The sequence below is a fragment of the Leucoraja erinacea genome, chromosome 12 (assembly GCF_028641065.1).
Source record: "Leucoraja erinacea ecotype New England chromosome 12, Leri_hhj_1, whole genome shotgun sequence".
NCBI lineage: Eukaryota > Metazoa > Chordata > Chondrichthyes > Rajiformes > Rajidae > Leucoraja > Leucoraja erinaceus.
In genome coordinates this window covers 5,734,063-5,757,976 of record NC_073388.1, presented here as the reverse complement: position 1 = coordinate 5,757,976, position 23,914 = coordinate 5,734,063, and the positions used below count along the sequence as shown (strand labels likewise).

The 23,914-nt window shown below is 44.9% G+C and overlaps 1 protein-coding gene across 1 annotated transcript in view; it reads right to left on the bottom strand.

Moving 5' to 3' along the window:
* Positions 1-302: 302 nt before the first annotated feature.
* The window catches only part of alg13 (ALG13 UDP-N-acetylglucosaminyltransferase subunit), a 70,684-nt gene continuing 47,072 nt past the window's right edge, over positions 303-23,914 (bottom strand). The window contains exons 21-29 of the mRNA XM_055644186.1: positions 23,197-23,350; positions 20,469-20,580; positions 17,636-17,691; positions 16,500-16,577; positions 14,867-15,038; positions 4,634-4,720; positions 4,509-4,549; positions 2,821-3,036; positions 303-1,487 (exon numbers count right to left, since the gene is read on the bottom strand). Coding sequence (XP_055500161.1) covers positions 1,170-1,487; positions 2,821-3,036; positions 4,509-4,549; positions 4,634-4,720; positions 14,867-15,038; positions 16,500-16,577; positions 17,636-17,691; positions 20,469-20,580; positions 23,197-23,350 — 1,234 coding nt within the window. The 3' untranslated portion in view covers positions 303-1,169. The remainder of the gene's footprint in view (positions 1,488-2,820; positions 3,037-4,508; positions 4,550-4,633; positions 4,721-14,866; positions 15,039-16,499; positions 16,578-17,635; positions 17,692-20,468; positions 20,581-23,196; positions 23,351-23,914) is intronic.

The following is a 23,914-nucleotide window of genomic DNA, read 5'->3' as shown; positions in this document are numbered from 1 at the left end:
CTTGTATACTCTGGAATTTAGAAGGATGAGAGGGAATCTTATTGAAACATAAGATTAAGGGATTGGACACACTAGAGGCAGGAAACATGTTCCTGGTGTTAGGGGAGTCCAGAACCAGGGTCCACCGTTTAAGAATAAGGGGTAGGCCATTTTGAACAGAGACAATGAAAATCTTTGTCACCCAGAGAGTTGTGAATATGTGGAATTCTCTGCCTCAGAGGGCAGTGGAGGCCAATTCTCTGAGAGAGAGTTAGAAAGAGCTCTCAAAGATAGCGGAGTCAAGGGATTATGGGGAGAAGGCAGGAACGGGGTACTGATTGTGGATGATCAGCCATGATCACAGTGAATGGTGGTGCTGGCTTGAAGGGCTGAATGGCCTACTCCCACACCTATTGTCTATTACCTGCAAAAGCAGCACACGGACACAGAAACAGTTTGCAGTGCTCGAGTTTTATTGCTTCAACGTTAGGAACCCACAATAACACCAGCTTCTTGGCAACAAAGCCACGGACATCAAGAGTCTTGAACAAAAAGAAAAATATCAGTGCCAAACATTCTTCAGTCGCCCAACAAACCAAGAGAAAGTCAACGTTTTCAGCCGAGCTGGACTCTGGACGACAACATACACACAGGCCTTGAAGACAAGGCACACACCAAAGTTGAGGTAGAAGTGATACTGAAGGCATGTTCATTTAAACAATGTCAAGTAGGGACAATATCCCTGCGGAAGGCAATATACGTGGTGCAAGAGTTCTTCGCCAGAATCCAGATTCACCGTCAATCTTCAAATTGGCAAGTTGAACTTCTGTTGACATTGTGCAGTGACAGAAAAAACATGAACACTTGTCGCTTGAAGATCAAGATTGAAGGGGGGTGGGGAAGGTGGTATTGAAGGAGAAACATTTACTTATTAACCGGTGCACATTTTTTTTGGTCTGCAAATATACTTGGGGAATTTTACCAGCCAGACCGAGGAAAAAAAGCACACACAGAATTGGTGAGAAAAATCCCCATTTACCAAAACACCAAACATGTCAGATGGTAGATTTTTTTATCGTGACTGGTGAAAATATTCAAACTAGAGGGTGGGGTGCACCATGCAAGGAGGGAATTAAGTCAACAATCTGCTTGGAGTTGGGTCTGCGGAACCAGAAAGGCACTTCCATAAGTTAGTGAGGTACATAGTGGGTCGGCTGGCTGGCAGATGCAACGTAATTGAGCGGAGGGGGGAGGGCTGGGCATGTCGTGGTCTGAATCCTGGAGTTAGGACATAGCTGGCTTGCCGGATACCAAGGGCCAACATGGTGAAGTGTGGTTGTCACAGGGATGCAAGGATCGTAGGTAGAAAGAGGCTGTGGAACGTATTGGTCCGTCAGCACTGGATAATACACTGTCGACTGTGGGGCTGGTTGAGCCTCTGCAGCAGTGTAACCTGCAAAATAATGGCAGTCCATTAGTACAGAAAACAAACACAGCAACCCATTTCCCTCAAGTTTAGTTTAGATACATTGTGGAAACAGGCCCTTCGGCCCACTGAGTCCGCACCGACCAGCGATCCCCGCACACAATCCTACACAGGCTAGGGATAGTTTGCAATTATACCAAGCCAACAAAACAGTCTTCGGAGTATCAAGAGTAAAGAGTGTTTTATTGTCATGTGTCCCAGATAGGACAATGGAATTCAATGGAAAGCCATTCTTGCCATAGAGGGAGTACAGAGAAGGTTCACCAGACTGATTCCTGGGATGTCAGGACTTTCATATGAAGAAAGACTGGATAGACTCGGCTTGTACACGCTAGAATTTAGGAGATTGAGGGGGGGGGGATCTTAAAGAAACTTCTTAACAAAATTCTTAAGGGGTTGGTCAGGCTAGATGCAGGAAGATTATTCCCGATGTTGTGGAAGTCCAGAACAAGGGGGTCACAGTTTAAGGATAAGGGGGGGAAGTCTTTTAGGACCGAGATGAGAAAAACATTGGATATGGAGGGGATGTTTCCACTAGCATGAGAGACTAGGATCAGAGGGCTTAGCCTTAGAATTAAAGGACGCATCTTCAGAAAAATGAGGAGGAATTTATTTGGTCAGAGGGTAGTGAATCTGTGGAATTCATTGCCACAGACGGTTGTGGAGGTCATGTAAATGTTATTGAGGTCAAGTAAATGGATATTTTTTTTTAAGTGGGAACAAAGGGCATTTATTGTCACATACACCAATTGATCCAGTGAAATTTGAGTGGCCATTGCAGCACAAATAAGATAAACAACACTATAAAATTTAACATTAAACATAAAAATGTTTATGAAATTACTGACTAATTAGTACGGGTGTCAGGGGTTAGGAAGAAGACAGGAGAATGGGGTTAAGAGGGAGCACTAGATCAGCCATGATTAAATGGCAGAGTAGACTTGATGGGCTGAATGGACTCATTTGGCTGCTATAACCAATGAACTCACGATTCACACCAAAATTTGTGCAGTAATTGACGTTTGAACAATTTTCCTTAGAAATTTTAGACATGGGATTTTGGAAAGATTTGCTGAAAGTTTAGAGATAGAGCACGGAAACAGGCCCTTCGGCCCACCGAGTCGGTGCCGGCCAGCAATAGCCCGAACGCCAATTCCATCCTACACACTAAGTGACTACCAACCTGCATGTGTGGGAGTGTGGGAGGGACCTACACGGTCACAGGGAGAACGTGCAAACTCCGTACAGACAGTCAGGATCGAACCTGGGTCTCTGGCACTGCGAGGCAGCAACTCTACCACCCTTCATCTGACACACAAGATGTTCGGGTAATGGGCAAGGCTAGCAGGATTTACACGCGCATTTCCCCCCATCAGGTCAAGACGCAACTTGCCGTTGTAAGAGGTGTCAGAGGAACTGGAATGCTCATCGTTTCTGCCACCATCACCGTAAGGTGGCGGCGCTGGCGAGTGCTCAACAAACTGAGCGGTTGCCGGGAACACTGGATGGACATCCAGCGGCTGATGCGGGGGCATGTACACCACAGACGGCCAGTAGCTCTGGTGGCAGCACTAGAAACAAAAACACACAACGCACTTGGTGATGAAAGACAAACCACAACATTCATGCCTTGCTCAGTCAAATACACGCGGTTTGCACAACAAGGGGGAAGCAATTATTTCAAAACCAGGATTCATGGCTAAATAATTCATACAACAGATGCGAACACAAAATGCTTATGCAGCTCCAAACTCTCGGGTCATAATAATATCAAACTCCAAAGTATCTACCACTGATCTTCAACAAGATAAAAGCCGTCACAAATTCACTAAAGCATTCTGCTACTCGGCCCATGCTAAACGCTGACAGCACCAGCCATTTTAGTGTTGTTGGCTTTCAAATAGGCTTTCAAGAAAAACTGCACTTATTGCATCAGTTAGACAGCGGGGAATGGAAAAGCACATTGGGGAAGTGAATCCCCAGATGAACATTGTTCCTTCATTTCAAAACAAATATGTTGAAGTATACATACAGGAGAGAACTACAGATGGTGGTTTACACCGAAGACAGACATAGTGCTGTGGTAACTCAGCGGTACATGTAGCATCTCTGGAGAACGGGTGACGTTTCGGGTCAGGACCCTTCAGATATCAAGACCCTTTTCCATTCGTGTGATGAAGAATCTCGACCTGAAACATCACCTATCCCTTTCCTCCAGAGGTGCTGTCTGACCCGCTGAGTTACTCCAGCATTTATGCTGAAATATATATTCTGTTTATGTTGAAATATATATTCTGCTGAAGCCAAGAAAAAGCAGTGCACTCTGATGTATGTAGGACCACACAAGTTGTATAGACTGGATTACAATCCTTCAATTCTTTTATCTCATGCCTTTGATTTTAATCTGTGGCCTTTCTTCCTGCCAAGCAAGAATACCCTGGACATTGTCTTCCCAGCACATGCCAGGCTTGGTCCCGCCCTTCCTCTCCCAACTGGTCTTTTCCCCCACCCACTACAATCAGTCTGAAGATGGGTCCACAACCAAAACGTCACCTATTTATGTTCTCCACAGAAACTACCTGACCTGCTGAGTTACTCCAGCATGCCGTGTCTCTGCTTGTGGTCTGATCTTGGACTGCATGCAAAACAAAAGCTTTCCACTGTACAGACGGCATTAACAAATTTAATTCCTTGCTATTGAGTGCAGTGTAGGTTCACCAGGTTAATTCCCTGAATGGCGGGGCTGACTTATGATGAAAGAATGGTACGACTGGGCTTGTATTCACTGGAATTTAGAAGGATGAGTGGTGATTTTATAGAAACATAAAATTCTTATGGGATTGGACAGGCTAGATGCAGGGGAAATTTTCCACATGTTGGGAGAGTCCAGAACCAAGGGTCACAGTTTAAGAATAAGGGGTAGACCATTTAGTTTTTGCCTTCTATACCAGTTCAGTAAAGGCACCAACCCGTTACAGGCCTTTCAATTTCATTCTGTATCTATAAACTTACTGGTAATCCCCTTAACCGGGGAGAAACTCACCTGCAAGCCAAGGTTGAAGTAATACTGAACCACCTTCCTATCTAAGAAAAAGAAAACAGATTCAGTACAAAGCGACACAAATCATCGAGTGGCATTGGGCTGCGTTCAGTGTAACAGGGCCTCACCTTGAGGTAGGTCATTGCCGTTGGGATCACAGGAATATGGCGGGGGAGCGGGAGAAGTCATCGCCTCACCCATTTCAGGAAGAGGACCTCATTGAAAGAAAAACAGAACACGTTGAGAATTGAACACTAAGGGAAGCAGAGTGCACCAATATTCCAGCTGGTAAGCCCAACTTGAAAACCGCGACAAGCAATGGTTGAATAACACCAAGTTCTAGAGAGGATAGACAAAAATCTGGAGTCCTCCCATGGAAACAGGCCCTTTGCCACCTTTCACACAAGGTCTCGTCCACTCTCATCTGTGTCAGCGTGGACTTTCCATTCTGAATTTAAAAGTTAAATTAATGCAAGCTTCCCCTCTCCACAGGCGCTAACTGACCAGCAGAGATTTTCCAGCATTTTTGGTTTTTAAATCAAACATTTTTGGTTGGGGATATGATTATTTTGTGGAATTTTTTCCATCCACACTTTCAACATCTCTCAGTTTGTGCAGCTTCGAAAGGAAAAGGGTGGTGGGTGTGTGGAACGAGCTGCCAGGGGAGGTAGTCGAGGCTGGGACTATCCCAACGTTTAAGAAACAGTTAGACAGGTACATGGATAGAACAGGTTTGGAGGGATATGGACCAAATACAGGCAGGTGGGACTAGTGGTGCTGGGACGTGCTGGCAAGTTGGGCTGAATCCCGTTTCCACACTGTATCACTGTGATTCCATGAAAATAATGCAAAAATATCCAGATTGTGTGAAAAGCTGGAAGCTTTTTTGGTTTGGCTGCCTTGATGTTTGTGCAAGACTGAGTGCACCATCTAGTGGAGTTGCACGATAGTGCAAGGACCATGACATGAGCGTGCTTTCCCCCCCCCCATCTCAAAGCCATTGTTACACTTGCAACGTGAAGAATTGTTTTGCTACACAAATGCACTCTTAAATGCAAATTGAATTCTAACTTCGGCACAGCTTAAAAACCACATAAACAGCACTGCAGTGCAACACAGCATCACTCAGAACAAAATGCACACCTCCAGATTCAGGGAGTTTCTTCCCGGCTGTTATCAGGCAACTGAACCATCCCACCACAACCAGAAGGCAGTCCTGAACTACTATCTACCTCATTGGTGACCCTTGGACTATCCTTGATCGGACATTTCTGGCTTTACTTGGGACTAAACGTTATTCCCTTTTCCACTGTGAATGGCTTGGTTGTAATCACGACTTGTCTTTCTGCCGACTGGATGGCACGTAACAAAAGCCCATCACTGTACCTCGGTACAAGTGACAATAAACTGAACTTTAGAATGGATGTTTAAGAAGAAAAATCGAAGGTGGACAAAAATGCTGGAGAAACTCAGCGGGTGAGGCAGCATCTATGGAGCGAAGGAATAGGTGACGTTTCGGGTCGAGACCCTTCCGGGTCTCGACTCGAAACGTCACCTATTCCTTCGCTCCATAGATGCTGCCTCACCCACTGAGTTTCCAGAAGGGTCTCGACCCGAAACGTCACCTATTCCTTCGCTCCATAGATGCTGCATTTCGTTGTCTCTGTACTGTACACTGACAATGACAATTAAATTGAATTTGAATTTGAATTTGAATTTTGAATTTTGAATCTCACCCGCTGAGTTTCTCCAGCATTTTTATCCACCTTATAATGGAAGGATAATTTTTTCTGAAGAATAGGCTTTCAGAAAAACTGCACTTATGCATCAGTTAGACAGCGGGGAATGGAAAAGCACATTGGGGAAGTGAATCCCCAGATGAACATTGTTCCTTCATTTCAAAACAAATATGTTGAAGTATACGTACAGGAGGGAACTACAGATGGTGGTTTACACCAAAGACAGACATAGTGCTGTGGTAAATCAGCGGTACACGCAGCATCTCTGGAGAACGGGTGACGTTTCAGGTCAGGACCCTTCAGATATCAAGACCCTTTTCCATTCGTGTGATGAAGAATCTCGACCTGAAACATCACCTATCCCTTTCCTCCAGAGGTGCTGTCTGACCCGCTGAGTTACTCCAGCATTTATGCTGAAATATATATTCTGTTTATGTTGAAATATATATTCTGCTGAAGCCAAGAAAAAGCAGTGCACTCTGATGTATGTAGGACCACACAAGTTGTATAGACTGGATTGCAATCCTTCAATTCTTTTGTCTCATGCCTTTGATTTTAATCTGTGGCCTTTGTTCCTGCCAAGCAAGAATACCCTGGACATTGTCTTCCCAGCACATGCCAGGCTTGGTCCTGCCCTTCCTCTCCAAACTGTTCTTTTCCCCCACCCACTACAATCAGTCTGAAGATGGGTCCACAACCAAAACGTCACCTATCTATGTTCTCCACAGAAGCTACCTGACCTGCTGAGTTACTCCAGCATGCCGTGTCTCTGCTTGTATTCAGTTATGGAGTGGTCTGATCTTAGACTGCATGCAAAACAAAAGCTGTACAGACGGCATTAACAAACTTAATTCCTTGCTATTGAGTGCAGTGTAGGTTCACCAGGTTAATTCCCTGAATGGCGGGACTGACTTATGATGAAAGAATGGTACGACTGGGCTTGTAGTCACTGGAATTTAGAAGGATGAGTGGTGATCTTATAGAAACATAAAATTATTATGGGATTGGACAGGCTAGAATGCAGGGGGAATGTTCCACATGTTGGGAGAGTCCAGAACCAAGGGTCACAGTTTAAGAATAAGGGGTAGACCATTTAGTTTTTGCCTTCTATACCAGTTCAGTAAAGGCACCAACCCGTTACAGGCCTTTCAATTTCATTCTGTATCTATAAACTTATTGGTGATCCCCTAACCGGGGAGAAACTCACCTGCAAGCCAAGGTTGAAGTAATACTGAACCACCTTCCTATCTAAGAAAAAGAAAACAGATTCAGTACAAAGCGACACAAATCATCGAGTGGCATTGGGCTGCGTTCAGTGTAACAGGGCCTCACCTTGAGGTAGGTCATTGCCGTTGGGATCACAGGAATATGGTGGGGGAGCGGGAGAAGTCATCGCCTCACCCATTTCAGGAAGAGGACCTCATTGAAAGAAAAACAGAACACGTTGAGAATTGAACACTAAGGGAAGCAGAGTGCACCAATATTCCAGCTGGTAAGCCCAACTTGAAAACCTCGACAAGCAATGGTTGAATAACACCAAGTTCTAGAGAGGATAGACAAAAAGCTGGAGTCCTCCCATGGAAACAGGCCCTTTGCCACCTTTCACACAAGGTCTCGTCCACTCTCATCTGTGTCAGCGTGGACTTTCCATTCTGAATTTAAAAGTTCAATAAATGCAAGCTTCCCCTCTCCACAGGCGCTAACTGACCAGCAGAGATTTTCCAGCATTTTTGGTTTTTAATCACAAACATTTTTGGTTGGGGATATGATTATTTTGTGGAACTTTTTCATCCACACTTTCAACATCTCTCAGTTTGTGCAGCTTCGAAAGGAAAAGGGCGGTGGGTGTGTGGAACGAGCTGCCAGAGGAGGTAGTCGAGGCTGGGACTATCCCAACGTTTAAGAAACAGTTAGACAGGTACATGGATAGAACAGGTTTGGAGGGATATGGACCAAATACAGGCAGGTGGGACTAGTGGTGCTGGGACGTGCTGGCAAGTTGGGCTGAATCCAGTTTCCACACTATCACAGCGATTCCATGAAAATAATGCAAAAATATACAGATTGTGTGAAAAGCTGGAAGCTTTTTTGGTTTGGCTACCTTGATGTTTGTGCAAGACTGAGTGCACCATCTAGTGGAGTTGCACGATAGTGCAAGGACCATGACATGAGCGTGCTTTTCCCCCCCCATCTCAAAGCCATTGTTACACTTGCAACGTGAAGAATTGTTTTGCTACACAAATGCACTCTTACATGCAAATTGAATTCTAACTTCGGCACAGCTTAAAAACCACATAAACAGCACTGCAGTGCAACACAGCATCACTCAGAACAAAACACACACCTCCAGATTCAGGGACAGTTTCTTCCCGGCTGTTATCAGGCAACTGAACCATCCCACCACAACCAGAAGGCAGTCCTGAACTACTATCTACCTCATTGGTGACCCTTGGACTATCCTTGATCGGACATTTCTGGCTTTACTTGGGACTAAACGTTATTCCCTTTTCCACTGTGAATGGCTCGGTTCTAATCACGAATTGTCTTTCTGCCGACTGGATGGCACGTAACAAAAGCTCATCACTGTACCTCGGTACAAGTGACAATAAACTGAACTTTAGAATGGATGTTTAAGAAGAAAAATCGAAGGTGGACAAAAATGCTGGAGAAACTCAGCGGGTGAGGCAGCATCTATGGAGCGAAGGAATAGGTGACGTTTCGGGTCGAGACCCTTCCGGGTCTCGACCCAAAACGTCACCTATTCCTTCGCTCCATAGATGCTGCCTCACCCACTGAGTTTCCAGAAGGGTCTCGACCCGAAACGTCACCTATTCCTTCGCTCCATAGATGCTGCATTTCGTTGTCTCTGTACTGTACACTGACAATGACAATTAAAATTGAATTTGAATTTGAATTTTTTTGAATTTTGAATCTCACCCGCTGAGTTTCTCCAGCATTTTTATCCACCTTATAATGGAAGGATAATTTCTGAAGCTCCGTGATCACAGACCAGCAGTATATACACACACACACACAACATAGAATGGAAATTTCAGCTGGAGCTTTCAGGTCAGTCTGATTTATTAGCTAACAGTATCAAGGCACGGTGGAGGGATGGAAAGGAAATGCGTTCTGCTGCACATCTTCCAGAATTGCGAAACTGGATTTGAAGGCTCCGACTGGCTTTCTCATTTCAATCCGAAATGAAATCAAATCCGTTCCAACTTGGTGCATGCCAGCCAGATTTAATGCCGCAGTATTTTGGAAGCCATACTCGCAGTTTGTATTACAGATGCCAATGTTTACAGACGATACTTGTACAAGCAGAATGTGACCAGTGTGTGCGGCTTATGTTAAATCCATGCAGGCTTGTTTAAGAGCCCTAAACCATAGTCAGGAATGATCACTGACAAAGATACTTCTGGTTTTCTGTAACACAATTTGCTGTAGCTTTGGCAGCCGGGGGGTGGGGGGGGTTGTTGAAATTTAGCAAAATGAAAATATGAAATTCTGCAGATTAAAATCAGATTTATTTCTTGAATAGTGCGGGTGTCAGTGGTGATGGTGAGAAGGCAGGAGAAGGGGCTTAGGAGGGAGAGATAGATCAGCCATGATTGAAAGATTCGAGTAGATTTGATGGGCTGAATAGCCTAATTCTACACCCATCACTTCTACACCTTATAACCCAAATCCCAAAGCCATTGAAGAGCCACTCCAATTTAGTTAGCTAACCAGCAAACAACTCCGCTCCCTGTGCCCCCTTCCTTCTGCCCTTCAGACACAATGCTGGAGTAACTCTGCAGGACAGGCAGCATCTCTGGAGAGAAGAAATCGGTGACCTTGCGGGTCAACCTTCGTCGAACCAAAACGCCACCCATTCCTTCTCTCCAGAGATGCTGCCTGTCCCGCCGAGTTACAGCAGCATTTAGTGTCCATCCTCGGTGTAAACCAGCATCCGCAGTTACTTCCTACACTTCATCCACCTATAGAAACATGTAAAATAGGTGCAGGAGTAGGCCAATCGGCCCTTCGAGCCTGCACCGCCATTCAATATGATCATGGCTGATCACCCAGAATCAGTACCCCGTTCCTGCTTTCTCCCCATATCCCTCGATTCCGTTAGCCTCAAGAGCCCTCCACCAATATTCCTTCCGCAGGCTTCACAATTCAAACCTCTTCCACCTTTATCTATCATTTCATCTCTGCCCAACAAGCTGGCAATTAAAACCCCTCAGCTGTTTCCACTCATCACAAGCCAGGATTTCTGTCCCCACCAACCACATTCAGACTGAAGGGTCCCAACCTGGAATGTCACCTATCCTTGTCCTCCACAGATGCTGCCTGGCCCACTGCGTTACTCCAGCACTTTTATCTTTTGAATGAATAAGTTTATTGGCCAAGTATTCACATGCAAGGAATTTGCCTTGGTGCTCCGCCCACAAGTGCCATGACAATGACAGTTAGGAATGACACATAAAACATTAATAATAAAACATTAATTAAACATGTGAATTAAATAAAACTTTTTTAGTAAACCAGATTCTGCAGTTCCTTGTTTAAGAACTGCAGATGCCGGAAAAATCAACGGTAGCCAAAAATGCTGGAGAAACTCAGCGGGTGAGGCAGCATCTATGGAGAGAAGGAATAGGTGACGTTTCGGGTCGAGACCCTTCTTCAGACCGAGAGTCAGGGGAGAGGGAGTCAGAGATAAGGAAGAGCAACGTGTGAAAATTAGATCAAAGGAGATGAGTTCAAGGATTATGTAGAATAGGTCATTTTTAGCCAGGAGGTTACAAAGGAAAAAATGTAATCAGTGGAAAAGTCAGACTAGTCGGTAAACTGAGAAGGGGACAGATGGAGAGCGAGGGAAAGCAAGGGCTACTTGAAGTTAAGTCAATATTCCTACCACTGAGGTGTAAGTTGCCCAAGCACAACCCATGTTGTCCATAGATGCTGCCTGACCCACTGAGTTACTCCAGCACACTCGTCTTTGTGAGTAAATCAGCTCCTACAATTCAGTATTTTGACTCTGGACTTGTCTGCTAAGGATGCACCACGTACTTTGGATAGCATTATTATTGCCAGGTGCACCTAGTACAATGGACGATTTATTGCAGGTTAGTTGTGTTGTTGCATTTAATGTGCTGTAAAGCCGCCACAAACCAACTTCATTGTTCTGGCCCCAGTGCACACGAGGCATTTAAACACCCTCCACTTTAATTACAGGTGAACATCTACTTGAACTGCTCACAGCATCCACTCCACTCGCACTGCTTAATTCAATGTTGATGCCCACTTGCTAAATGTGAACAGGTGCAAGTGGGAAGAGTATAAACGGCAGCAAATGCACACGGTGTAGTTCTCCAGATCTGATCTTCCTTGCTTTAATCTTTGCACTTCATTCCCTTGGCTACAATAGCAAATTGCCACCCACTGCGAGTTCAGTTTATTGTCACGTGTACTGAGGTACAGTGAAAAGCTTTTGTTGCGTGCTAACCACGAGCCAAAAGACTGTACATGATTACAATCGAGCCATCCACAGTGTACTAGTATCTCTCTGGCCTATCAAAGGATCCCTTTTTAATTCTTAAGGGCCTGTCCCACAGTACGAGGTAATTCAAGAGCTCTCCCGAGTTTAAAAAAAACAAAAAAAACTCGTGGTAACAGAAACATCGAAAATAGGTGCAGGAGTAGGCCATTCGGCCCTTCGAGTCTGCACCGCCATTCAATATGATCATGGCTGATCATCCAACTCAGAATCCTGTTCCTGCCTTCTCTCCATACCCCCTGATCCCTTTAGCCACAAGGGCCGCATCTAACTCCCTCTTAAATATAGCCAATGAACTGGCCTCAACTACCTTCTGCGGCAGAGAATTCCAGAGATTCACCACTCTGTGTGAAAAAAGTTTTCCTCATCTCGGTCCTAAAAAATTTCCCCCTTATCACGTAGAATGTACGTAGCGGGTGCATCGGAGCTCAGGATGTCTCTTAGCGGCTCGTAACACTAATAGCAGGTACTCGGGAAACACAGTAAGCTCTTGAAGATTTTTCAACATGTTGAAAAATGTCCACGAGAGCCCCGAGTACCTACGAGTGGCTATTACCGTAATTCTCAGAGTTCAAATCAAGGGAAACTCGGGAGAACTCTTGAATTAGCTCCGACAGTGGGACAGCCCCTTAACTATGAAGGCCAACGTAAATATGGAAGGCAAGTAAATGGAATTAGAATGGGCTGTATGGTTGCTGATCTTTGACTCGTGCAGTATACCGTAGAACAGTACAACACAGGAGCAGGCTCTTTGTCTCCAATGTCTGTGCCAAGGATATCAAGGCAATAGACAATAGGTGCAGTAGGCCATAAGCCAGCACTCCCATTCACTGTGATCATGGCTGATCATCCACAATCAGTACCCCGTTCCTGCCTTCTCCCCATATCACTTGACTGTTATCTTTAAGAGCCCTATCCAACTCTCTTGAAAGCATCCAGAGAAATGGCCTCCACCGCCTTCAGAGTATTCCACAGATTCACAACTCTCTGGGTGAAAAGATTTTTCCTCATCTCAGTCCGAAATGGACTACCCCTTACTCTTAAACTGTGGCCGCTGGTTCTGGACTCCCCCAACAGTGGGAACACGTTTCCTGCCTCTAGCGTGCCCAATCCCTTAATAATCTTACGTTTCAATAAGATTCCCTCTCATCCTTCTATATTCCAGAGTATACAAGCCCAGCCACTCCATTCTATCAACAAATGCCATCCTGGGAATTAACCTGGTGAACCTACGCTGCACTCCCTCAATAGCAAGAATGTCCTTCCTAAAATTGGGAGACTAAAACTGCAGACTGCTATCCGGTGACTGGAGTCCAACTCTTATCTACCTACAACACGATCCATATTATAGACACAATGCTGGAGTAACTCAGCGGGACAGGCAGCATCGCTGGTGAGAAGGAATGGGTGATATCTTGGGTCGAGACCCTTCTTTGGACCATACTTTATTTCCAGCATCATCATTCCAAAAGTCTCTTAAATGCCACTATTGGACCTGCCTCCACCACCACCACTACCCCCAGTGTTTCAGGCACTCGCCCATTTTAAAAACAGTGCCCCATGCATCTTCAAACGTTGCCCCTTTTACCCGAAATCCATGCCCTCCTTTGATATCCCCATCTTGTGAGAAAGGTTCTGACTGCCTGCCCTTCTCATGATTTCAGATATTTCTCAGAATTCTCCCCCCCCCCCCCCCCCCTCCACACCCATCTCCAGCATTTCAGGGACAACAACATCTGTCCAACCTTTTGAAATGATCCCAGAGTATATCATGGAACCTTGCAGATATTTTATAATATTACAATTTAACCATTAAGCTATTGTTTTTTTTTTTTTTCAAACTATTGGCAAATGCACAAAAAAATCCATAAGTAGTCATTTGGTCTAACTAACATATAAAGCAATGCCTTAATGTAGAAGTGTACGATTGCCATTACTCAAATCCGTGATCAGTTTCCCTCCAGGGATAAATAAAGTATCCAAATCGTAAATAAAAAGTTCATTAGCTCATAAGTTAGAGTAGAATTAGGTCATTTGACCCAGAGTCTGTTCAATCTCATTTTTTTTTAGAAAAAGGACATTTTCGAACCAAATAATTCAAACTATTGGCAAATGCACAAAAAAAATCCATAAATAGTCATTTGGTCTAACTAGCATATAAAGCAATGCCTTAATGTAGAAGTGTACGATTGCCATTACTCAAATCCGTGATCAGTTTCCCTCCAGGGATAAATAAAGTATCCATATCGTAAATAGAATAAAAAGTTCATTAGCTCATAAGTTAGAGTAGAATTAGGTCATTTGACCCAGGGTCTGTTCAATCATGGCCGACCCATCTGTCACTCTCAACCCATTCTCCTTGTAACCTTTGACACCCGTACTCATCAAGAAACTATTAATCCCCGCTTTAAAAAATACCCATTGACTTGGCCTCCACAGCCGTCTATGGCAATGAGTTCCACAGATTCACCACCGAACAAATTTCTCCTCCACTTTCCAAAAGGTATGTTCTTTTATTCCAAGGCTGTGCCCTCTGGTCCTAGACTCTCCCACTAGTGGAAACTTCCCCTCCACACCCACTCAATCCAGACCTATTCGACAAGTTTCAATGAGGTTCCCCTCATCCTTCTAAACTCCAGCGAGCACTACTGGCCAGGGTGGCGCAGCGGTAGAGTTGCTGCCTTACAGTGCCCGAGACCCGGGTTCGATCCCGACTATGGGTGCTGTCTGTACGGAGTTTGTACGTTCTCTCCGTGACCCGTGTAGGTTTTCTCCTAGATCTTTGGTTTCCTCCCACTATCCAAAGATGTGCAGGTTTCTAAACTAATTGGCTTGGTGTAAATGTAAAATAGTCCCCAAAGTGTGAATAGTGCTAATGTGCGGGGATCGCTGATCGGTGCGGACTCGGTGGGCCGAAGGGCCTGTTGGCGCATTGCATCTCTTTTAAAAAACAACAGGCCCGGAGCATCGAGTGTTTAGAATCTTCTGCACTGCACCAATGTTGGAACCACAAATCTAAATTATGAAAAAGAGTGAGGAGGACAAAGCATGTTCGGCGAGCCGACACTCCATACCTGGCATCCCGGCAGCATGGGACGGCACCAGTAGAGGCGGTGGCATGGCGTGCTGTGGCATGGTCGTGTAGGTGACCGCAGGCTGACTCGCTTCCCCAGAGTTAGAGGAGAAACACACAGAGGCGGCGCTCACACAAGTGGACGCAGAGATCACTGCGGAATTCGCCAACATCTGCAAACAGCAAGTTAGGAGTGTTTACACCATCAGTAAAACTCTTGTTGAAATCTGAATGGAACCATCAGGCTATTAAACACTACAACCTCCAAACTACGCAGACTTGGGGAGATTATTTTTCATGATGCACTATTGTTTGTTTTAATGTAGGTGTGGGCATTTACATATACACACACAAACAGTATTTTAAAACTATAATAAACAAAAAGGTTCAGTGTGTATGCATCATAAACACTCATGTACACAACTTTATATATAAAACACACACAGGTGTGTATATCACATTGACGTTCATCAGTCACTGAAAGTAAGCATGCAGGTACAGCAGGCAGTGAAGAAAGCAAATGGCATGTTGGCCTGCATGACAAGAGGAGTTGAGTATAGGAGCAAAGGGGGTCCTTCTGCAGTTGTACAGGGCCCTAGTGAGACCACACCTTGAGTATTGTGTGCAGTTTTGGTCTCAAAATCTGAGGAAGGACATTCTTGCCATTGAGGGAGTTCAGCGTAGGTTGACAAGGTTAATTGCTGGGATGGCGGGACTGTCATATTGTGATAGAGTGGAGCGGCTGGGCTTGTATACTCTGGAGTTCAGAAGGATGAGAGGAGATCTTATTCAAACATATAAGAATAGTAATGGTTCGGACACGCTAGATGCAGGATACATGTTCCCGGTGTTGGGGGAGTCCAAAACCAGGGGCCACAGTTTAAGAACAAGGGGTAAGCCATTTAGAACGGAGACGAGGAAACACTTTTTCACTCAGAGTTGTGAGTCTGTGGAATTCTCTGCCTCAGAGGGTGGTGGAGGCCTATTCTCCGGATACTTTCAAGAGAGCTAGATAAGGCTCTTAAAGTTAATAAAGTCAGGGGATATGGGGAGAAGGCAGGAACGGGGTACTGATTGGGGATGATCAGCCATGATCACATTGAATGGCAGTGCTGGTTCGAAGGGCCGAATGGCCTACTCCTGCACCCATTGTCTATATACCAACACAATTATGGGTTTTACAGAGTTCTGATTACATATCTGGTGTTCTGTTGCAAGAAAGAATGTCACTGCTTCATTTTGGGACATGACAATAAAACCATGAAGGCAGATTTTTCTAATACATACTTGATGGAGAATGCCAATACTGTAATCATTGGTCAAGATTTCAGTTAACAACACAACCTTACATTCTGTGGGAAATTACAAGACTATTTCTTAACAGAGTAAAGTTATTTTTAAACCGATATGCATAATGCATAGATCCCCTAAATTAAAGGCATTCACATTGAAAAAGAATGGGTGACGTTTCGGGTCGAGACTCTTCTTCAAATCTCAAGGATCTCAACAAGAAACGTCACCCATCCCTTCTCTCCAGAGATGCTGCCTGTCCAACTGAGTTACTCCAGCAATGTGTGTCTACTGCCCCACTGAAGGAACATGTACCCCCAAACAGTTGCTGTGGAGTTACATACCTGCTGGGAGTAGCTGCAGTGCATGCCAACTTGGCAGTCCTGAGGAGTCTCCATGGCACAGCATCCCTCCTGAATAGTCTACAAAACAAACAAATACAGTCATGTGTGGAAGAACGCCATCCGTTCCTTCTCTCCAGAGATGCTGCCTGTTACTTCATCATTTTGTGTCTATCTTCGGTTTAAACCAGCATCTGCAGTTCCTTCCCACACACAAGAACACAAGTGATAGGAACAGAAATAGGCCATTTGGCCCTTCGGGTCTCCCCCAACATTTAATCATGGCTGATCTATCTCTCCCTCCTAATGCCATTCTCCTGCCTTCTCCCCATAACCCCCGACACCCGTACTAATCAAGAATCTATCTCTGAGGTACACAAAAATGCTGGAGAAACTCAGCGGGTGCAGCAGCATCTATGGAGCGAAGGAAATCGGCAACGTTTCAGCCCGAAACGTTGCCCATTTCCTTCGCTCCATAGATGCTGCTGCACCCGCTGAGTTTCTCCAGCATTTTTGTGTACCTTCGATTTTCCAGCATCTGCAGTTCCTTCTTTAACAGAAGAATCTATCACTGCCTCAAATATATCCACTGACGTTGCTTCCAGTCTTCTTTGGCGATGAATTCCACAGATTCACTACCCTCTGACTGAAGAAATTCCTCCTCATCTCTTAAAGGACGTCTAACTCTGGAGGCTATGACCTCTAGTCCTAGACTCTCCCACTAGTAGAAACATCCTCAGTGGTGCAGCAGTAGAGTTGTTGCCTTGCAGGCCCTGGTTCGATCCCGACTAGGGGTGCTGTCTGGGCAGAGGTTGTATATTCTCCCCGTGAGGGTTCTCCGGGCGCTTCAGGCCACCTCCCAAATTCCAAGATGTACAGGTTTGGAAGTTAATTAGCTTTTGTAAAACGTCCCTAGTGCATGTAAGATAGAACATTTGTCGGGGCAATCGACGGTCGGGTGGACTGAAGGGCCCGTTTCCACGTTGTATCTCTAAACTGAAGTGGGTTTGGGTGCCATATAGGACCCAGCTGGCCATTTGGTTTAATTACACAAGGGTCAAGTTCCCTTTCAAACTTGACGCCATGTTCAGAATAAGGAAAAGATATTCAAATATACTCTTAAACAGAGTCACACTTGCCAGATTAGCTGTTGCCTCGGCTGCACTGTATATTGTTGGATCAGAGTATCCAGAATCTGCAAAATAACATTTCAAAAATAAGGCACAGATTAGAACAGCATCTCATATTTCACTTGGGCAGCTTACAGCCCAGTAGTATGAATATTGATTTCCCCAACATCAAATAACCCCGGAATTCCCTCTCTCCATCCATCCCCCGCCCAAGTCGCATGAGCTTCTAGTTTTCACCCAACAAACAGCTAACAATACTTTTTCACGTCTTTCATTCATTGCTTAATATCCCGCTACATCTACGATGTCTCTCATTTCTCTTCCCCCAGGCTAGTCTGAAGGGCCTCGAACCGAATCGTCACCCATTTCTTCTCTCCAGAGATGCTGCCTGTCCCACTGAGTTACTCCAGCTTCAGTTTAAACCAGCATCTGCAGTTCCTTCCTAAAACACTCCCATACACTTGCTAACATTTGATTGAAATCCTGAATCCAACAATATTAAATACAGCAGGACATTGATACAAATAGAAAAAAAAAAAAGTATTTTAGTTTAGTTTAGAGATTCAGCGCAGAAACAGGCCCTTCAGTCCACCGAGCCTGCACTGACCAGTGGTCCCCGCACATTAACACTATCCTACACACACACACACACTAGGGACAATTTTTTTTACATTTACACCAAACCAATTAACCTACAAAACTGTACGTCTCTGAGCGTGGGAGGAAACCGGAGACATTGGAGAAAACCTATGCAAGTCACGGGGAAAAAGTACTGACAGCACCCGCAGTCAGGATCGAACCCGGGTCTCTGGCGCTACAAAGACAGCAACTCTAACTCTCAAGTTCTGAAGAAGGGTCCCGACCTGAAAAGTCATCTATCCATGTTCTCCAGAGAGGTTGCCTGACCCACTGAATTACTTCAGCAGTGTGTGAAACGTCACCTATCCATGTTCTGCAGAGATGATGCCTGACCCGCTGAGTTACTCTAGCACTCTGTGCCTATCAGTGATTGGTATATACAAAGCGAGGGGGTTTAACTTCCGGATGGTTTGAAAAAAATATTGAGAAGAGATGTGAAATGTGAAGCCAGATGATGGAACAGTAGATGAGATGTGGAAAAGGGAAGGGTGAGCATCTGTTACAGCACATGGAAGGGGGGGGGTCTACCTAAACTGGTGCTGTAGCTACCCAAGAGGAATGAGGCTCTTCTAGTTTGCATGTGGTCTCTCTCACACTGGCAAAGGTGGTGGTCCAGGACAGAGAGGTCAGAATAGAAAACCTTCTTACAAGGCTTGGGCATTTTAAAACCCAGTGGCATGAATATTGATTTCTCCAATTTTCACACGATGCCTGCAGTCCCTCCCCCCCTCTTGCACATTCTAGTCATCCTACCAGTTCCACTGCTGGCATCCTTGTATCCCTCTTGTTATCACACCTTCCCCAGCCAACAATGGACCCTTGTGGGCTCCACCCATCCTCAAGTCATCTGTTGCTGGCTCCCTATTTGATCAAGCCCCCCCCCCCACCACATTCAGCCTGAAGGAAGGTCCCAACCCAAAACGTCACCCATTCCTTTTCTCCAGAGATGTCGGCCGAACCAGCATTCTGTGTCCCGTATCAGTGTGGGATTGGTTAAGTTTCTGGTGTACAACCCTGCCAAACATATTGATTTGAAGAGCAGAGAAAATAAAAAAAATAAAAAAATAAATCAAACTGGGGAATTTAAATTAAATTTTATGTTCAAAAATTGAATTTAAGTTTTAGCAATATCCAGTGCATTTTTATTCAGTGTATTTATCTGAACACATGCAGGAATGAACAACATGAACCAGGTTTCTCCACGATGCAGAAAAATTAAGTACCATTTCATAAATTTATATGAACTTGGAGATGGGAAAGTGTTAAACCGTTAATTATCAAAAATTGTAGGATCCCAACAAATGGCACTAGTTTCATATGTGGCATACCAACCTGTTGCTGCATACAGAAAGTCTTCATGATATTCACCTGGGGACCGAGTAAAGAGTTAGTTAAAGGTTCTGGAGGAGAAAATTCAATGGTGCAAAACTTAAAACAAAAACCCCCACTGCAGTAAGCAGCTGGCATAAAAGGATCTGCTGTCCTTTTGGTGAGTACATGTATTGTTTAATCTTGTTGCTCAGTGCAGCTATCTGCAGTTTATATTTGCCAAAATTAGATTGATTCAACAATTGTACGATTACCGTCTTATTAAAAACAAATGTTTCTGACAGAAAGATGAAGGCAGGCAGGCAAGCTGCTGAAGCCAACCAATCCAATTCTCACTTGTAAACTTGGTGTATCTGCTGCTATCTGCTTACTACAGTCCCCACACAAGGGGAAATCAGGGCATTAAAGATTAAGGTAAAGTAATAAAAATTCTACTGTACTTGCTGCAAACTCTGTTGGGAACAAATTGTACATCTCCCTACGAAGTTAAACAATGGAGCACAAACAATGTGAAGGCACCCAATTAACACCATTTTGTAAATAAATCTGGATTGACCGAAAGATACAGCAAGGAAACAGGCCCTTCAGCCCACCGAGTCCATGCCGTACATCGATCACCCTTTCTATGTTATCCCATTTTTTTGCATCTTCTTCCGACACACAAGGGACAATTAACCTACAAACTCAACTGTCTTCGGTCGTGGGAGGAAATCAGGGCACCTGATAGAAACTCGTGCAGTCTCAGGGTGAATGTGCAAACTCCGCACAGGCAGCACCCGAGGGCAGGATCGAACCAGCGTCTCTGGCGCCGAGGCGACAGCTCCACCAGCTGCGCCACCTGCTGTTGGAAACTTGATATGACATTCCAACTCACCTCCATCATCGGGCTCATCAGCATCTTCAGAGGAAGAGTTGATCAACTTTCCTCTTCTCGTTACCCAGTAGCCACCCGGAGCAGTCACAACTGGAGAGGAAGCCGACTGGCTCTAAAGTAAACAGAGGCATTAATTTGGTGTAGGAAGGAACTGCAGATGTTGGTTTACACCGAAGATAGACACAAAAAGCTGTCATTTATAGCAAGAGAACTGGAATACAAAAACAGATGTAGTGCTGGTGCTGGTCATAGCCGCAGAATTAAAGGGCGCTCTTTTAGAAAGGAGGCGAGGAGGAACTTCTTTAGTCAGAGGGTAGTTAATCTGTGGAACTCATTGCCACAGAGGGATGTGGAGGCCAAGTCAATAGACAAATAGGTGCAGGAGTAGGCCATTCAGCCCTTCGAGTCAACATCGCCATTCAATGTGATCATGGCCGATCACCCACAATCAGTACCACGTTCCTGCCTGCTCCCCATACCCCCTGGCTCCGCTATCTTTAAGAGCCCTATCTAACTCGCTCTTGAAAGTATCCAGAGAACTGGCCTCCACCACCCTCCGAGGCAGAGAATTCCAGACTCGAACTGTGTGGAAAAAGTATTTCCTCATCTCCATTCTAAATGGCTTACCCCTTAAGCCAGTGGATATATACAAGGCAGACTCACACAAGTTTTTGATTTGAACAGCTGTCAAGGGTTATGGGGAGAAGGCAGGAGAATGGGATTAGACGGCAGAGATGATTGAATGGCAGAGTAGACTCGATGGTCCGAATGGCCTAATTCTACTCCTAGAATTAGTGCACGTGGAAAGGCTGGAGTAGCTCAGCAGGACAGGCAGCATCTCCATAGAGAAGGAACGGGTGACGTTTCTGCAGACTGAGAGTCAGGGGAGAGGGAAATGAGATATGAAAGGATGCAGAGAACATAGTGTCAAAAGGACAGATCGAAGATCAGACTATGAACAAGGATGTTGGGGAAGTCCAGGTCCCGGTGTTGGGGATGTCCAGGACAAGGGGTCACAGCTTAAGGATAAGGGGGAAATCCTTTAAAACCGAGATGAGAAGAACTTTTTTCACACAGAGAGTGGTGAATATCTGGAACTCTCTGCCGCAGAGGTTAGTCGAGGCCAGTTCATTGGCTATATTTAAGAGGGAGTTAGATGTGGCCCTTGTGGCTAAGGGGATCAGAGGGTATGGAGAGAAGGCAGGTACGGGATACCGAGTTGGATGATCAGCCATGATCATATTGAATGGCGGTGCAGGCTCGAAGGGCCGAATGGCCTACTCCTGCACCTAATTTCTATGTTTCTAACGATAGGTAGAACGGCTCATTGTCAGCCGAGGGGGAAGGTGATGAGACAAACAAACAGCAAAATTAATCAGAAGGACAGTGTAACTAGTCGGAGAACTAGGAAGGATGGAGAGAGGGAAACCAAAGGTTACTTGAAGTTAGAGAAATCAATATTCATACTGCTGGGTTGTAAGTTGCCCCAGCAAAATATGAGATGCTCGAGTTTGAGACACTTCGAAGGCCAAAAAATGGTACATTACCCATTTACCTGTCCAAATATCTTCAATGTTGTCATGCTTAAATTTAATTCTGTGAGTAATTTTATCGATTTTAGTTCAATGATACTGTCACATGTACGGAGGTACAGTCAACTTCATTTTTTGTATACAGTTCAGTACAAGTATCACTAGACATAGGCACTTGGATACATCTTGGATAGGCATCTCAGATACACCACATGTGCAGTAGCACAGACACTGTGTGCAGAGTTACCAGGTGGGACAAGTGTAGATGGGACATCTTGGCTGGCCTGGGCAAGTTGGGCCGAAGGGCCAGTTTTTGTGCCCCACGTTTCTATTTTAATACCCATTATAAAATGCTAATTAGAGAAGAGAGCTGGGAAAAACAAATCAAAAAGGTGATTAATAAGGAGTTCAGGAAAGTTTATCCTTAAGCTGTGACCCCTTGTCCTGGACTTCCCTAACATCGAGAACAATCTTCCTGCATCTAGCCTGTCCAACCCCTTAAGAATTTTGCAAGTTTCTATAAGATCCCCTCTCAATCTCCTAAATTCTAGAGAGTATAAACCAAGTTATCCAGTCTTTCTTCATAAGACAGACCAGGAATCAGTCTGGTGAACCATCTCTGCACTCCCTCTATGAAGGCCAACATGCCATTTGCTTTCTCCACTGCCTGCTGTACCTGCATGCTTACTTTCAGTGACTGATGTACAAGCACACCCAGGTCTCGTTGCATCTCCCCTTTTCCTAATCTGACACCATTCAGATAAAAATCGGCCTTCCTGTTCTTGCCACCAAAGTGGATAACCTCACATTTATCCACATTATACTGCATCTGCCATGCACCTGCCCACTCACTCAACCTATCCAAGTCACTCTGCAGCCTCATAGCATCCTCATAGCAGCTCACACTCCCACCCAGCTTTGTATCATCTGCAAACGTGGAGTGTTGTATTTAATTCCTTCGTCAAAATCGTTAATATATTATAAATAACAGGTTCCAGCAGTGAACCTTGCGGCACCCCACTAGCCACTGACTCAGAGAAGCATCTCTGGAAAAAATGGGTGATGTTTCAGGACGAGACTCTTCTACACATAATACTTCAGGCAGTTGTACTTTAAATGTAAATGGAAGCCAAACACTAAATTTTTATCACGACAAGGACAGATTGCATGCAAGTGTCATGCAGTTATTCACTCACATGCACAGCAGGATAAGCCGCCTCATTTCCTTCCTCAATTTCGTAGAAAGTGCCAGGTTCTTCAATTGCTCTAGACTCCTCGTCCTCTGGTATGTAGCCGTACTGGCAATCCTTGTTAACGTACTGAAAGGGACGGCGACTTCTGCTGTAGGAGCTGGTAGAAAATTAATTTAAGTTAATTCAAAACATCCTTTTGTTCTCAACCTCTCCAAAGGAAACATCGTCCTATTATCCATCCTGTCCACATCCTTCATTTCTAAATAGATTGTTTTGGAAACAGGCCCTTCGGCCCACCGAGTCCATACTGACCAGTAATCCCTGCTCATTAACACTATCCTACACCAAGGACATTTTTTAAAACATTTATACCAAGCCAATTAACCTACAATCTTTGGAGCGTGGGAGGAAACCAAAGTTCTCGGAGAAAACCTACGCAGGTCACGGGGAGAATGTACAAACTCCGCACAGACAGCACCCGCAGTCAGGATCGAACCTGGGTCTCTGCCACTGAGGCAGCAACTCTATCGCTGCGCCACCAAGCCGCCCCGAACGTTTATCAGATTTGGTCTCCACTTTCTCCAAAGTCTCAGCCTCTAATACACCAGAGTAGTACATATTTGTTCAAAGAGGCAAATCAGAAGCGGACTTCGTGCTCCAGATGAGGTCGGAAAACATTAGGCATCCATGCTACGATATTAAAAAATACAAAGTGCCGGAG